Below are 17828 nucleotides of genomic sequence, written 5' to 3'. Positions count from 1 at the left end.
ATAAAAAATCTTTAGGCAACCTGAACGCTTGCAAATAAACTTAAATATTAATACTAGCGACCCGCCCCGGCTTCGCACGAGTATAAAATATATTAAAGCCTATGTCACTCACAGAAGAAATAATTAAAATCGATTCAGTAGTTTTTAATTATTATATTCAATACTACCCGTGGCCCGCATTTATCGGTATTCGGTACCACCGCAAAAGCTACGTCCCGCAATTTTTAAATCTGTAATATCTTTGAAAATATTCATTTAAATCACATGCTATAAAGGGCCATGTAGATCTATAATATTGAATCAGTAATGTATTTAAAGTATTTAATTGAATAAGGATTATTGCCGTATTGGTAAAAATCGCTTCGAAAATTATATATCCCACAAAAAATAACAAAAAAATATTTTTGTGGGATATCCGAGATAGACATAATATACGGTATACCATCGCGAAGTTTTCTGTAGACATTTTCATAGTGAACAATAATTAGTACATTATTTTGATAAATCTCGTAGGGTTCAGCCTGCGTTTGCAATAATATAAGCGGAAAAAAATGTAATTATTTACGACATCACATTAGAAACCCCAAAATTAACAGCATTTTCCACTATGTAATTTTATTAAACTTATAAACTTTCCTCTTTAGTCACTCTATCTATTAAAGAAAACCGCATCAAAATCCGTTGCTCAGTTTTAAAGATTAAAGGGAACAAAGGGACATGAGGGAAAAAAGCGACTTTGTTTTATAATAAGTATAGAAGTGATAAGTGATTATTATTTTGAATCCACTATCATGTTACTGACTCTTCTACTAATAACAAAGGGCTCACGTCTTAATGTAAATTTCATTTTATTATACAGACTGAAAAAAGTGTAGAAAATAATTGAATGAATGAAAAATAAATAAATTTGTCTAAAGGACAATTTCTTCGGTGAATCTGATAATCTTAAGGGCCTGTTTCACCAATTTCTGATAACGTGCCTAATGGCTATTCACAACTTTTTTGACAGATTCTCCATGCTTGATCTGTCAAGTTAATTGGGGCATAGCCTTATCAGGAAGTGGTGAAACAGGCCCTAAGTGACCTAAAATATGCAGGAATGAATTAAACCACGGATTAACTGAACATGGTTAGTTGAATTCTTTTTGCGCGAGGGAAAAAGTAGTTTGAAATAAGTAGGTTAACTGACCACAAAACCAACTTTTCAATTAAATAAACAAACCGGTGAAATATGTTAAGTGGTTTGTAAACTTTGAATACGCTTTTATTTAATTTAGATTGTGTTTTACCGTTCTTATTTGCATCCGTGGCGTAGGTAGACCTTTGTTTCTCACTAGAGAGTGCAGGTGCATGTTCGGTCCAGGGTGGAGGCATGTACCAATGAGACATACTCAGATCTGAAGTACATATTATTGCATAATCGCTCGCACGGTGAAGGAAAACATCGTGAGGAAACCCGTAAATGGTTGGTCCCAGACGTGCCCTGTTCATTCTTCCATGCGTATGTTCCTATGCCAATTTGGGCAGTCTAGAATTATTACTAAGAATCGGTCTTAATCATAATATTTCTATTGTGACATTCCGAACCCTCTTGCTACCGCATTTATAATAGTAAAATGCTTGCTAGCACCCGATTATAAAGGGAATTGTTAGTTTTCATCCAAGAAACGTGACGCATCTGATGCAAAACAAGAGAATACTAAAGTTTTAAAACGACGATTGGCTTCGCAGTTTGCGTTGCGCTCTGCGGAGAATGAAAATATAATATTTTAAAAAGAAATTTCCATTTGTGTTTATTTTTATGTACTGCGTCGGTTTTATTTAACTATACAAACAAAAGTAATTTGTTTTGTAGCTTGCGATGTAATTAATATGTTTGTTATAAGTATATATGGGTAAAACTGATATTTCGCCATTTAATAATTAAAATAAATCTAGTATTACTTATACTTTTTTTGTCGGATATTTTTTTATTTTAAGTAAACTCAGATCAATTTCAATTTAGACTAAAAGTGAAAACACTATGATACTATACTCGATATTATAAAATTTTCTGTGCTTCATATTTTGTCAATTGACTTTTCTTACGTGTAAGGACATAACACTTAGACAAATATGATTAAAATATAATATTTTGTATTATTTATAATTTTATTCTGATATTAATACTTTAGGTTTTTTTATCCTGTTAGTAGTTATTCACAAAAATATATTTAAATTAATTTTAGCTGTTTCATGTAGTAAATTATCAATCAATACAATATTTTATATACTTACAGTGATTTAAATAATATGAAGAACACGGTACGTAGGCCATTTTAGAGACAATTTGAAATAGACTTTTAGTTTATTTTTATACACATAAATAATAAGGGAGTATCCCTTATTATTTATGATGAAGCAATGTTTTTTACAGTATTTGAAGTAAGGGTGGTTAAACGATTTTATCAAATGAATCTCCTACAATCATACATTGAAATTTGAAATGTCTGTATTTGTGTAATGTAATGATGACTTTCTACAAAATGTAATGTTTTTTACTATCTTGTTTTTTTATTTTTTTTCTGGTAAAATATGTTTTTTTCGAATGTCTAGACATAAGTATTAAATAATAAACCATAATATTTTAACCAAGTATAATAAAATACTATAGCTTTTTGTTATGGTGGTAGGCCTCATGTAGACGTTTGACTTTTACGTGGGAGAGCCATACTTCGGCACGAATGGGCCGGCTCGACCGGATAAATACCACGTTCTCACAGAAAACCGGCGTGAAACAGCGCTTGCGCTGTGTTTCGCCGAGTGAGTGAGTTTACCGGAGGCCCAATCCCCTACCTTATTCCCTTTCCTACCCTCCCCTACTCCCTTCCCTTCCCTACCCTCCCCTATTACCCTATTCCCTCTTAAAAGGCCGGCAACGCACATGCAGCTCTTCTGATGCTGCGAGTGTCCATGGGCGACGGAAGTTGCTTTCCATCACGTGACCCGTTTGCTCGTTTGCCCCCTTATTTCATTAAAAAAAAAAACGTTCTAAAAACTGTGTTAATCTTGTTAACCTATTCAGAAAGAAATAATTTTCATTTCATTTCATTACGTTACCTCATATTTTACTTTAACCTTATATAACAATACCTAATTGGGAAAAACAGCTAACATCGGCACGCACTAACAAAAAGTTATTATTGTGATTAGGATAACAAACCTTTGCCGGAATGTAATTCGGGGGCGCCGAGGGGGCAGTAAACTGTAGCCAAATCTTGGCTTGGCTAATTTCCGAGAGAATTGTTTACGTATATTAATCTGTTTACTACCGGAAATGTTTTTTGTTAATTACTTTGTTGATTAGTTTCCGAATAAATGCGTCCGGAAAAAGGGCAAGAAGTAAGTTACACACGACAGTTATAATGTGAAGATATTGTATAATATATTACAGTACTATAGTATATCTTTCCATAGGAAACTTCCGGATGTAAAAATATACGTACTATACGTAATACGTATGTATAGGTCCCCTGTATAGTGTTCGCTGTGAAAGTGGCAGCGTTTAGGAGAGCAATTTGTTTTTGTGATTTGTATGGGGAAGCGTGTTAGTGATAAGGGGGTGACAGACGTGCGAGTAAGTACGCGGACTTATGGCTCGACGATCTTAAGCTTAGGCCAAACCTACGCGACCAGGCGACTGCGAAGCGGAGCGTCAAGTCATCAAATGTGTTTTTTGTATACAATATTTGTACACACATTTGACAACTTGACGCTACGCTTCGCAGTCGCCTGGTCGCATAGGTTTGGCCTAAGCTTTAATCGCCTGTGTGTCAGCAAAGAGCCGCGAGCCGCGAGCCTGGGGGCAATCCAGTGTGAGCGATTCTCGTGTGTCACCGACGCGAGCCGAGTAAGTTCGCGAACTTAAAACCCGCGTGCTTTAAGTTCGTACGTCTATCAGGCCTTTCAGGCATTTGCCCAAACAAAAGTTACAAAAAAAAGTTACTCTTTCAGCGCTGCCACTTTCACGGTGAGCTCAATAGGGGTTAGTGGTAACTCATCGTAAAGTATTATAATTTATTTTTGTTACGTCGTGTATTGACGTGTGTGGACTTCTGATCATCTCTATGGAAAGATGTAATAAGCTGATGTACGATACATCATATTACATCTTGCTATGATGTATATTTTATAATTATTATGTACTTACCAACTTTACGCTACAGCTACAGCTATATTTTGTAAAGGCTGTATATTGTAAGCTTGTTAAGCGCTTCTTTTTATGATGTATGAATATTTTTATAGGTATACGGTAAACTGAATTTATTACACAATTTACTGGCTAGAGTTTATCTAGATTTAGGAAACATAACATGTGAAAGCTTAGTATGTTTTCCTACGTCATATACAATATACATACAGTCGAAGCAACAAAGTTTTAGAGGCACTTAGGATAGGGCACGAAATAAAAAAGGGTTTGTTTATTACCATTTTATTCGCGTGGAAATTTCGTATCATGAAGTGCTAAGTGCGTGCAAAATATGTGAGAAAAATAACGCCTGAGGCGAGTATTGTCGTATACAAAAGAGTATGCTAAAATATTTATTTCAAGGTTGTTTTGAAGGAAAAAAAGAATATTATGTAAATTTCATTTCACACAAAAGACGCATTTTGAATGAAACATTGAAAAATATAATTCTGAAAGATATTAGTTAACCTATATTAAGTACATGATAATATTAAAATGTTTTAAAACTTATGGTTCATAAAATGTGTATACTGGCAAGAGTTTACTGTTATTTGTAGAAATGTATTTAAATTAATTTGTGTGTTTAATAAACCACTGCAGTAAGGGATCGTATAAGTTACGAATTAATTTTCGTCGGCATTGCGACATCTCAACAATAAACCTCTATCATTTTATTTATTTCCTGTGTCTCTTGTTTCAGATGATACGTGCAGACAGCAGTCCCAGGGATGTATCTCACAGATACATAACAAAGATGATAACATGACAAAGCATGCTTCCTATTGGACACTACGGGAAATTTCGAACTAAAGCTGTGATGTGCCAATATAATGATAAAAATAGATACGCTAAACATCCAAGTTTTAATTTTCAAATATTCCTACTGACAGTTTTTCTATTTGTACAAAATGTTAATTCGAATACAACAAACATGAATCAAAAAAGTGAAAGTGTTAATGTACAGAATGATCAACCGAGTGATGATTATGAGGAGCACGATCCAGATCACACAGACGATTATCATGCCAAAGTCAATTTTGATAGCAATCCATATTATAATGAAGATTTTTTACAACCTAACAAATTTTACAATCGTGAAAACACGTATAGCAATTATGGTGATTATAAAAGATATTACTTGAATCCATCAAATCCAGTCCCTAAATCTAATGTTAAGTTTAAAATAAGCAGTAGAATAGTGGAAACAAAATATGGAAAATTACAGGGGATAGTTTTGGCAATGGATGAACACAGATATTTAAGTCCTTTGGAAGTTTTTTTAGGCGTCCCATACGCTACACCACCTGTTGGATCAAATAGGTAAGTTATTTTAACTTTATTTCGTCTAAATCTTCGAGACCTTTTGTATCTGTGGAATTTAATTCATAAAGATGATGAAAAAAATAATAATTTAGATTGACATTTTAAGTTATGTCTTAGTTAAAATATTACCCTTTTCATCATTCTTTTTTTATTAACTTTAGAAACAATTAATTTGAGTGAAACTCTTTCATTTGTTATAAAGATTCTTTTAAGAAAAAATGTGCCTTTTCTCATCATAATACTTACATTTGTGGCCTATTGTTTTCATCCATTTCATTTAATTATTATTTTTTTCCTTTATTAGAGTGACTGTTTTCATTTAAATTTGCCAGACTAGACAATAGACATTTATATTATGACTGGAGTGTAATAAAACATCCTGGCCTTTTAGAAGTTTGTTTATTACTCTCTGGTTCTAAATTTAGGATCATGATTTTAGGTTTAGTCCAACAAGGACTCCGTCGCCTTGGGATGGTGTGCGAGTGTCTGACCGCCCTGGCCCAGCCTGTCCTCAAAAACTGCCAGATTTGAACGACGAGAGGCTCCTACTAGAAAAAATGCCGAAAGGCAGATTAGATTATATAAAAAGACTGATGCCTTATCTTAAGAACCAAAGCGAAGATTGTCTGTATTTAAACATCTTCGCCCCATTGCAAAGTAAGTGAAATACGACAAACATAAAATGTGGAGGTAATTGAGCTCTCCGACATAAATATCTGCAACGAAATTGCCAATTCAGATAATATTTTATTAATCAGACATGTTTATGTGCCTGAATGCGATTTGAACGAAAATTGAATTTACTACAAAATTCGATTTTCGTATTCGTTATAAATCAATGGGATTAAAGATCGTCCTGTCAACTGCAAGTCTGCTTCTGTATTTATTAGAGCCAGTCCACACGGCACGTTGCGTCAGCGTTGCGTAGACGCAGCGCTGCCGTTTGACGCATAGTCGGCCACACGGGCGCTGCGTCATCGCAGCTTTATTACGAAGCAGTCCGTCAACATCCCCTCCCGCTTTGTCTCGGGGGCTGCTGTCCGTCATAATATGTGCGTTGCGACGACGCAGCGCGCCGTGTGAACAGCTTGGTTATTTGTATGTAAAACGCAACGGCAGCGCTGCGTCGACGCAACATTGACGCAACGCGCCGTGTAGACTGGATCTTCCTTTGTAGTAAGATGTGTATCTATATAAAACCGATTAAATTTCATATCATTTGCATAGCTACTAGAATTAACGTTTCCATTTCAAATTGTTATTTTTTCTCTAGCATTTTTTTTGTTTTCAGTGGATGAAACTAAATTAGCGTTACCAGTTCTTGTTTATATACACGGTGATGGATACTCACTGAGTTCAGGGACACCTTATGATGGAGCAGTTCTAGCGAGCTATACGGATTTGATAGTAGTGACTCTGAATTATCGACTTGGAGTTTTGGGTGAGTAAACTTTTGTAGATTTTGTAGTACAGATAATTTCTGTGTCATATCCATACTACCATACTAATATTATAAATGCGAAAGTGTTTCTGTCTGTCTGTCCGTCTGTCTGTCTGTTGGTCAGTCCGTCTGTCTGTCTGTCTGTCTGTTACCTTTTCACGCTCAAACCGCTGAACCGATTTTGTTGAAATTTGGCATGGAGATACTTTCAGTACCGGGAAAGGACATAGGATACTTTTATCCCGGAAAAACCGGTACGGTTCCCGCGCGATAAACGAGTTTTGGCTCGACCAAGTTCCGGGCGTCATCTAGTTTAGCATATTATTATTGATTACTATTAGAGTTGGAGTAGCGGAAGATCATACTTAATGAAAATAAATTAGTGAGAACAAAGGACATTCAATAATATAACAGAGACATTTATAACAGATTTGGAAAAACAACATCAATTACTATAATTGCTTTTATAGTTGATGTTGTTTAATACTTAATTTCATATTTAATAATAATATGTTCCTCGTTAATCGAAACAAATAAAACTTGTGGCGGTACCCACAATTCGCCTAACATTCCTGCATCGCGCTATCAAAGTTTCGGAGAACGGCAAGATATATACAACGTCTGAAATGACGTCAGTGGGCTTCGGCCTGACCGAGCATGCTATCTCGCTCGGTCGGAAGATCTTCCTTTTCGGCCGCCACGAACAACGTGAAAAACTAATTGTATTGTTTCTGTGCTTCGTTCTGAAACCTTCACAAATTCATATAGAGTGTGATTATAAAAGATTACTTATTGCTTTTTTAAGCCTCGAATTTATTCTTTCGTTTCTAAGAATGCTTTAGAGACCATCAGATAAATTGATCCTAAAGCCAACTAACGTAGATCCACTATCTAGTGGATTTACGCTCCCAAGCAGCACAAGTATATCTAGTGAAGCACTATTAGTTATTTTATAGAATTAAACTTGGTATTCTTACATAAGAGGCAATAATCCCTGAAGATATCCTGAAGATATCCTATATACCGAGTTCAGTAAAAATGGGCACCTTTCTACACTATAATGACAAGAGCAGCATAAGAATTCATCATTAGATAACGATAAGAGCATTTTATATTTATCTATAGAAATATCTACAAAACTATTATAAGAACATAATAAGAGGCACATAAGAAAGGAATTAGGTTTTGTAGCCTACATTAAGATAACACCATTACTCTACTGACGTTCTAGTGGTGAATATTTTTAAAACCACTAATAATCAAAATCAACTAAATAAAAATATCAACAAGAGTTTTTTCTTTTAAAAAGCATTTCCTATTTTCTAATGGCACACCGTAGTTAAAAGTATTTTAAGTTAAAGATTTAATGGCGAAATGAAATCAAATAAGTATAATTTATTTTTTATGTTTCGCGCGAACGGAGGGCTCAAATTCCGTGCCGAATTTATTTTATCGTAAAAGTTGATGAAATAGTTTTAAAAAACTTATGGGCCTTTTATATTCGTAAATTTAAATGATATTTTTTTAATAAAAAATATTATTGGTGCACATTTTTAATATATTTTGTTAAAATGAATACCTAAATAATGTATTTTGATAAAAATTTCATTTATTTAAGTATTTTTATGTTTACAAATAAATAAATCGCGTATTTTATTGTAACTAATTTTTTAGGTTTTTACCAAAATGGCGATTTCCGTCGTATTTTATTAATAAAAATGGCCTCTAGATTAAATTATCTATAAGTAAGTATTGATTAGAATATTTACTCCTAAAATTGAGCTAAAGGTAATTTTAAGAGCATGGCAAGTCAACTTGCACTTTTACCAGAAAAATTAATCTTTCAATAGTATAATTGTTCTTAAGACCATCCTATCGTAATCTATAGAAAGAAATGGTTGTAAACTATTTTTTCTCGTAATTATCTACCAGAGTATTATCAGACTGGCGTTGGACTGGCGTAAGAAGAAGGTGTTCTGTTCGCGTTTTGGTGATTTTACAGTGCAATACCATAGAGAACCAACATTTATGGTGGCCTTTCTGTTTTATATTACTTATTGTCAAATATATAAAATATTGTCTGTATAAAATTATTAGGTAGTATAGTTCGAAATAGTTTATTGAACATTTACAATGAGTTCAACACTGATGAAAACTATACAAACTATTATTATTACATATGACCGGCTTCGGGCTGCGAGAGACTTGTACGTGTTGCACATAGCACGGCGCGAACGCGATTGTCGTGACGCGATCACCGACGCGCGCGCTTCCAGTTTAAACATGCGCGCGCAGATAATACTCATACTCGGAGCGTGTTATTGGTCGTCGATCGCGACCCGAGCGTCTCAGCGGTATGATTGGCCCCGGTGATGCGGTGCGAGGGGTGGCGCGAGGCGCCTGCTTAGTGCTTCGCGCTATAGCCTCCCCCTCCAAGTCACAAGCACGACCCGTCTGTGACTTGGCTGGACGACCACGGCGGCGCTGATGTACAACGACAGTGGATGGACCAACATACGGTGTGAGGGCGCTGGCATGGTACTTGCCTCGTACAACTCCGTTCGCATCCTCAACAATGAATGACGTGGGACTCACTAATTGAGCGACACGATAGGGACCTTCCCGTTTTGGGGCAAATTTACTGGTAAACCCCTTGGCTGCATTGCTCATCAAATGGGCATCCACGAGGACCAGGTCCCCTTCTGCAAACGAAGGACTCTCTCGTCTCTTACTATCACCACTGGCCTTTCGAAGATCTTGTTGCTCTTCAACCCGGTGCTTAACATCAAGCAAAATTCGCGCAAACTCCTTCAGGTAAGGCGTAATCTGGGGAACGAAATTTTGTTGGGACACAATATCTCGTAGGTCCGTGTGGACTGTTATAGGGGAGCGCATCTCCCTAGCAAAGGTAAGATATGCAGCAGTCTGACCCGTTCCTTGATTATAGGCACTATTGAGTGCAAAACGAACCTTCGGTAGTACAGTGGGCCACTGGCGATGTTCTGGTCCCACCAGAATACCAAGTAACTGCTTCAGCTCTCGATTCTTACGTTCCGCCGGGTTTGCTTCCGGATGATACACAGGAATTAGGGCCTGTTGGACTCCAAGCACAAACATAGCCTTTTGCATTACTGCCGAGACAAACTGACTACCATTATCCGAGATAACTCGACGAGGTAAACCATAACGCAGGAAGACTTCTTCTATCAAAACCTTTGCACACGACTCAGCTGTAGCATCACACAGTGCAAATAGTTCAATCCACCGACTCGCCGTATCTTCAATGAGAAAAACCCACTTTTCTCCGCCTTCGGCTTCAGGAAGGGGTCCGAAAAGATCCATCGCAAGCACTTCGAATCGCTGCTGGAGCACGGGTGTCTGAAGCAGACCAGCAGGTTTTAAATTCGTCGCTTTGTACTTTTGGCACAAGTCACAGGATTTAAGGTATTGAGCTACATAAGTCCTCATATTTCTAAAATAATATTTTTCTTTAATTTTTCGCAACGTACGCTCCAAGCCTAAGTGTCCAGCAGTGGGCGCATCATGGAGTTCTTTCATGATCTCTGCCTTTAACGACTCTGGGACTACCAGTTGTGGTTCCTCGGACACTCCGTCCGGATCACATCGATACAGGACTCCTCGTTCAATATAATAGCCCCGGTCAGTCCAGCGTACAGCTGCTGCAGGGTCATCCGAATTTTCAAAATCTTCTATAACTTTGCTCACCTCAGAATCATTCAATTGAGCTTTTCGAATGTCTTCTGGACTACATTGAGGCAAATCGACGACTACGGGACAAATACCACAAGATCCCGTAATAGCTTCTTCAGCTAAATTGGTCACTGGACGACTGAGAGTGTCGGCGACCAGATTAACTCTACCAGGTGTATAATTGATTTGGAGATCAAACGATTGAATTTTCATCGCCCAACGGGCCAATCTACCACTGGGTGTCTTTAATGACAAAAGCCATCTTAATGGTTGGTGGTCGGTAGCCACGTGAACTTGAGCTCCTTCGAGGTACCCTCGGAATTTATCCAAAGCCCAAACGACCGCCAAGGCTTCTCGCTCGGTGGTATGATAATTTCGTTCAGCCGCAGTGAGCAGCCGGCTGGCATACTCAATTGGTCTCTCTTCATGATGAGATGGGCCTTGCAATAATACTGCTCCTAGAGCGTAGGCACTGGCGTCTGTCCGCAAAACAAACGGCTCATCAAAACTTGCTTGTCGAAGAATGGGACTTTTTGAAAGGCGCACCTTTAGCTCATCAAAGGCTCTTTGCTGGTCCTCGCCCCACAGCCAACGTCGATCTTTCTTAGTAAGTTCCGTCAACGGACGAGCTAGATCAGAAAACTGGGGTATGAACTTCCGAAACCAGGAGCAGGTTTGTAAAAACGTTTTTAACTCTTTCAGGTTCGTAGGAGGCTTCATATTCATCACAGCTTCCACCTTCGTAGGATCCGGCTCGATTCCTTTTGAAGAAACGACGTGTCCCAGGTAAGTAACCTCATTTCTAGCAAAATAACACTTTTTTCTGTTTGCTTTCAGGTTGAACAGGCGAAGGCGCTCGAAGACCTGCTGAAGATCCTTCAGGTGCTGCTCCAGATTTGGTGATATAACGAGGATATCATCCAAGTATGCCAGGACGCAGACGGCCTTGAGACCAGACCTCATCCGGTCTATTAACCGCTGGAACGTCGCCGGTGCATTTTTTAAGCCGAACGGCATGCGGCGAAACTGGAACGTTCCAAAGGGCGTTGTGAACGCCGTCTTATGTCGATCTTCCGGGGCGACACTAATTTGCCAATACCCAGCTTTTAAGTCGATCGTTGACATGACGCAGTCTGCTTTTGTGTTCTGCAGTAATTCGTCGATAACCGGAAGTGGATACTTATCAGTCCGTGTGACGCTATTAAGCTTTCTGTAGTCTACACAGAACCGGGTTTCGCCATTTTTCTTCGGTATTAAAACCACAGGAGAGGCCCACTCCGACTCAGCGTCTTCGATGATGTCATCTTCCAGCATCTTATCTATTTCTTCACGAATAATGTCTTTCTTAGCGGGAGAAACGCGATACGGCGGACTAGCAATTGGCGCCGCATCTCCCGTATCTATACGATGTACGGCATAATCACTCGGTCCTCCCCCTGGAGTAAAAATATTCTCGTGGATATTCAGAAGGTCCGACAGACGTTCCCTTTCGTCCAGACAAAGATGGGATCCCTCGTCATCGCGAAGACCCACAGACGAACAGGTAAGGGGCCGTAAAGGCTTGGTTTCAAAAATAATCGACTCCGGCGACCTATCGTGTCTCACATACCATACACCACGATCGAAGTCTAGTACCATACCAATGTCCTCTATAAAATTCATACCTAACAGGCTCTCGGTTGCATCCGGCAACATAATAAAATCGACCGCTCGCGCTACGCCTCGCACCGTTACATTAACATGCGCTATTTCAACATTTTGCGCAGAGGTCCGACCGTCCGCATATTTTAATTCAGTAAATACATTTTGGAACTGACAACCATGCTTAAATAAGTGGGCTCTTAGACTAACACTTCCTACGGAATGTTTAGCTCCAGTGTCTACTATTAAATTACCGAATTCACCACAGATTTGTACACGCAACACAGGACGCACACGCGAATCAATATTAGCGCAACTCGCGGAAACCGATTGAAATGTACTCTTAGATGGCACGGGCGGCGCGCTCGATTTTTTCTCCTTACACGTTGGACAGTTCGAGCGTATAACTCCGGGTGTCCCACACCCGAAACACGTGACCGCAGGGGAACGCGAAGCTCCTTCAACTGGACCATCTCTAGTCTTTGCCTGCTTGGCAATTCGCTGACAATCCTCCTTGAGGTGGCCGTACTGTTTACAGTACTTGCATTGAGGCCGAAACTTCCTCGTAGTAATACTAGGCTCCGCCTGAGCCGTCGCCGAAGTATACGGCGCTGGTTTCGTATCCATATTGACACGCGGCCTACTCTCGTCTATAATATCTTCCCCCCGCCGTGCTTGAGCCAATAACTCGGCGAAACTAGTAAAGTTAGCACGCGGGACTTTCTCTCTAATTCGACGGTGCATCAATCCATAGGCCATATCCAGCTGTACCGTTTCCGTCAGTGTAAACTGCGGGAGCTGGGCGAAAAGTGCTCGAACGTGACAAATAAACAAATCTGTAGACTCGTCTACACGTTGCTCTCGTTCAAAAATTTTCCTATACAGTTTGTGAGGAGGCAAGCGAGGTCCAAAAGTTTGCTTTAGAGCCTCTAAAGCAGCTTGCCACGACAACGTAGTGTCCTTGACTCCTTGCCACCAAGTAGCGGCCAATCCCGTCAGCAACATTGACAACCCACGTAGGGCATTGTGGTCGTCAATACGGAGACACTCTTTATAAGTTTCCACTGCATCGATAAACGCCTCAACGTTACTGTTATTCTCTCCGTTAAAACGAGCCGTGCACTTGGCGAAATTGCCAGTAGAAATTGGTAATGTACTTACAGGCTCGCCGCGACTCAACCTGTCTATGAGTAATAGAAGTTGATCCGTTGTCATGGTGACCGGGGCCGCAGCCGCACCACCAGCTGGCTGCGGGTCCTCCGCGGGCACCTGGGCGGCGTCAGCGCCGGCAGCGCATGGAGACGTGTCCGCCGAAACCGGCGGCGGCGTCGGCGTCCCGTCCACGGACGATTCGAGGACAGCCGACGAACTCGCTTGTTTCGCATGGGCTGATCTGGTGTTCATCTTGATAAGTCACCACGTACGCGGAACAGAACCGAAATAAAGTCTTATAGTCCAGGCTTCCACACAGCACCGAGGCTTACGTAACTTGTGGACGCCCCCTTACGTATTCGGTATTCTATAAGTCACTAATTTCACTATTATTACTATATCCGTTCGCGGAACAAAGTAACACAGCACACCTACTGTTTAGCTCGCGGAAAGTATAGAACGAAATGTTTTAGACTATTATTATTATTAGCGCGCGAAAACAAAACTAACACAGCAGTCGACACACGCGCGGCTGTTTAGTTCGCGGAATAGGTACTAGAACAAAGATATTCTAGAAAAGTCTATTAACATTTAACACTCGTATTGTCATTAATACAGTTCGCGAAAACAAAACTAACACAGTTGTTGAGATGCACACTGTTTAGTTCGCGGAGAATACCGGTGACAAAACTTAGGTATTCTAGAAGAGTCTATGTACATACACTGTACACACGTACTTATTGTTATTACAGAACGCGGAACAAAACTACACCGTTGCGGAGATGCACACTGTTTAGTTCGCGGAGAATACCCGAAACAGTCTTAGGTCTTCCAGAAAGTCATTATTTCACACGTAGTGTTAACAGTTCGCGGAACAAAACTACACCGTTGCGGAGATGCACACTGTTTAGTTCGCGGAGAATACCCGAAACAGTCTTAGGTCTTCCAGAAAGTCATTATTTCACACGTAGTGTTAACAGTTCGCGGAACAAAACTAAACAGAAAACTATATAGGCCACACCTACTGTTTAGTTCGCGGAGAAAAAACCGTTACACTATTAGGTCTTTTCGGAAACCTAGGTCTTAAACTTTTCGGAAACTTTTCGGCCAAACGTTGGGCTGCCACTTATAGTTCGAAATAGTTTATTGAACATTTACAATGAGTTCAACACTGATGAAAACTATACAAACTATTATTATTACATATGACCGGCTTCGGGCTGCGAGAGACTTGTACGTGTTGCACATAGCACGGCGCGAACGCGATTGTCGTGACGCGATCACCGACGCGCGCGCTTCCAGTTTAAACATGCGCGCGCAGATAATACTCATACTCGGAGCGTGTTATTGGTCGTCGATCGCGACCCGAGCGTCTCAGCGGTATGATTGGCCCCGGTGATGCGGTGCGAGGGGTGGCGCGAGGCGCCTGCTTAGTGCTTCGCGCTATAGTAGTTGCTTATTATTTTTAAAGCAAGCAAATTATAGGCACTTCTTCATCGCCAGAATGTTCACTATCATTATCAGTTTGTAGTTCATAATGGTTTTCATAAAGAAACGATTTTTGAGACGGTGAATGGTGATTATTTTTCGCAGCTTGATGAAAATAATTGTCGATTCGTTGCTGAATCGATGACTGATGACTTTGAGGGCAAAGAAAGTTGATGTGACAGTCCAGCCCTAACCTTTTTAGGGTTCCGTACCCAAGGGGTAAAAACGGGACCCTATTACTAAGACTTCGTTGTCCGTCCGTCTGTCTGTCTCCAGGCTGTAATTCAAGAGCCGCTAAAGCTAGAATTCTGAAATTTTCACAGATTGTGTATTTCTGTTGCCGCTATAACAACAAATACTGAAAACAAAATAAAATTAATATTTATCTAAGTATACCCATATTTTTTTTGGCCTTTTTGTCTCGTAGTCCATAATGGCAACACGTAGGCACTTAAAATTTTTACAGAATCCTCAAATATTACTTTAACAACTTTAATAATTGATACTAAAATTCTACTAAAATAAAAATAAAAGGGTGCTCTGATACAAAAAAAATCACAATTTTTGGCCTATTTTTTTCTCTATGTATCATTATACAGATCAGAATCTGACTTGCACTTGAACGATTTTTATACTTTTCCACTTTTCTCCGAAAGCCTCCTGTCTTTCTAATATTATAATAAAATTATATCTCCTGCTTTCTTCATGCTCGCAGAACGCTGTCCTTTATATACTTAATACTCTTAAAATAAAATGTTTAAAGCCTAAGTTCCCTAATGAAGTAGGAAACAGGACTTTCACTAGGGTATACACTATTGAGTATCTAGTCAATGATTCTATTAAGTATAGACTTAAAAAAGTGCCTTACAAATCAATCTAAAAACCTTTTTGATTACTTTTAGAGTAATTATTGTTCTACAAATAATTTCAATTCTTAAAAACTATTTGTGATAATAAGTCTATAGAGTAATTGAACTACAGCAGCGCTTGTAACAGAGCAAATATAGTCCATAACAAATCAATTTGCTCTTAACTCAGTGTAATGAACTAATAAAGGTTTTAAAACAAGGAACACTAGATATTTTTTTCTATTAGAAACTTAGTTCTTATTCAAAACCATGTATAGAATGCCAATGTCTATTTTGTCTATAAAAAAGCCATGATTAGTACTCCTAAAGTATAAATAGATTTAAGGCGTCTGAAGTCTGCTACTTGGGATGTCAAAACAACGCTAGCCCGTGATCTGTCAGCTGGGCTTGACGTACCCCAACTAAATTACGTACCTACACACTATAACCGAATACCTCACCTGTACCTTAAGTACAAATTCACAGAACAAACTTTAGTCTGCGTCTGGTTTTCCTTAAGCTTTGCACAAATTTAATTTTATGGCAAATTAACAAACACAAACTGATTAAATTTTCTGACTTAATAACAAAGCCATTTCTTGTAAGATTTGAGAAATTAAACGATTTATTGTTTTATGAATTTATGATTAAGTTTCTATGCGTAAAGGTATCGTTCCGATAAATACGGCAAGCGATCGCGACCGACAAAAATTCAAATAAAATGCCACTCTATAACATAAGCTATAGGTTTCATTTTGATTTACGCCCACTGACCTCCATTATGCAAGTACGCTGGACCTTTTGAAATTACAGCTGTTTATTGTACGTATTTGAAGCGGAATCAGCGCCCCCAATGCGGCGGAAGAGAACTAAATCTGACGTAACCATGACGTAACGTCGTTATTGGTTGTAGAAACTAGTATTAGTTCCAAGTACTCCCACTACTGCTATCAGTGCCAATATGGCGACTTTCAAACGTCATGGTTACGTCAGATTTAGTTCTCTTCCCCCGCATTGGGGGCGCTGATTCCGCTTCAAATAGCCATAAGTCCAGCGTACTTGTATAATGGTGTCTACGCTACTAAAAATCAGCGGCGGCATGGGTCGCTAAACTAATGTCGTTAGAAAATGAAACCTATAGCTTAGTCCAGGGGTTCGCAATCTTTTTCAGCCAGCGGCACATTTACACGTAAAATATTTTATCACGGCGCGGTGCCCTACTCTACCTAGCTATTAGAAAAATATACATATAAATAAATATATTTTAATCATCTACTTGCTTTACATAATTAATATTATAATTTAATTTAATAATATTTGTGGTTTCGGATAGTGAAGAGGATCGACTCACGGCGCCCCTATTGCCTTTCCACGGCGCACCAGGGCGCCGTGGCGCATAGTTTGGGAACCCCTGGCTTAGTCCATAAAGTGGTATTATATTTGAATTTTTGACCGTCGCAGTCGCTTGATGCGTTGATCGGGACGCGGTACCTTTTGATTTGAATTTGGTCCCCCATCTTGACGGTGTAATGTTACGTAAATTGATACAAATGTAATAAAATTGTTTGCTATCAAATCGACCAAAGGAAATTAATAAAACAAAATGAAAATGTAAGCAATAAAGTAAATATTTGCTCCACGTGTATAGATTTATTTGAAACATTCTCAGTATGAATATATTAAATAATATTATTATATTTAGAAGACCTGATATTTTATTGTGTATTTTATTCATATTAATTTTATGATGATTTCGTCTCTATAAAATTCATAAAAGATTTGCAAATATTTTCGCAGGCATATTTACGATCTTCTGAATATGAGTGTACTGAACATTCATTGAATTAATAACCCTCTTTTAATATTGAATAATAATTTTAGAAATCACTGATCAAAGTTTGAATAGAGTAAAACGGTTTAGATTGAATGCAAATATGAATTAAATGTTTGAATTTACGTACGTGGACTAAAAGCTGGATTGAATTTATGAATTAAT

The 17828-nt window shown here is 38.7% G+C and overlaps 1 protein-coding gene across 2 annotated transcripts in view; it reads left to right on the top strand.

The window, feature by feature from the left end:
- LOC121729433 (neuroligin-4, Y-linked-like) overlaps positions 1–17828 on the top strand; it is a 92298-nt gene that overhangs the window by 47003 nt on the left and 27467 nt on the right. For both annotated transcript variants that reach the window (XM_042117947.1, XM_042117946.1), the window contains exons 2-4: positions 4929–5548; positions 5991–6208; positions 6843–6992. In XM_042117947.1, the coding sequence (XP_041973881.1) occupies positions 5001–5548; positions 5991–6208; positions 6843–6992 (916 nt within the window). In that variant the 5' untranslated portion in view covers positions 4929–5000. The remainder of the gene's footprint in view (positions 1–4928; positions 5549–5990; positions 6209–6842; positions 6993–17828) is intronic.

The sequence above is a fragment of the Aricia agestis genome, chromosome 8 (assembly GCF_905147365.1).
Source record: "Aricia agestis chromosome 8, ilAriAges1.1, whole genome shotgun sequence".
In the NCBI taxonomy this organism is placed as follows: Eukaryota; Metazoa; Arthropoda; class Insecta; order Lepidoptera; family Lycaenidae; genus Aricia; species Aricia agestis.
The sequence above is the reverse complement of the archived record's forward strand: the minus strand, read 5'-3'. Positions and strand labels throughout refer to the sequence as shown.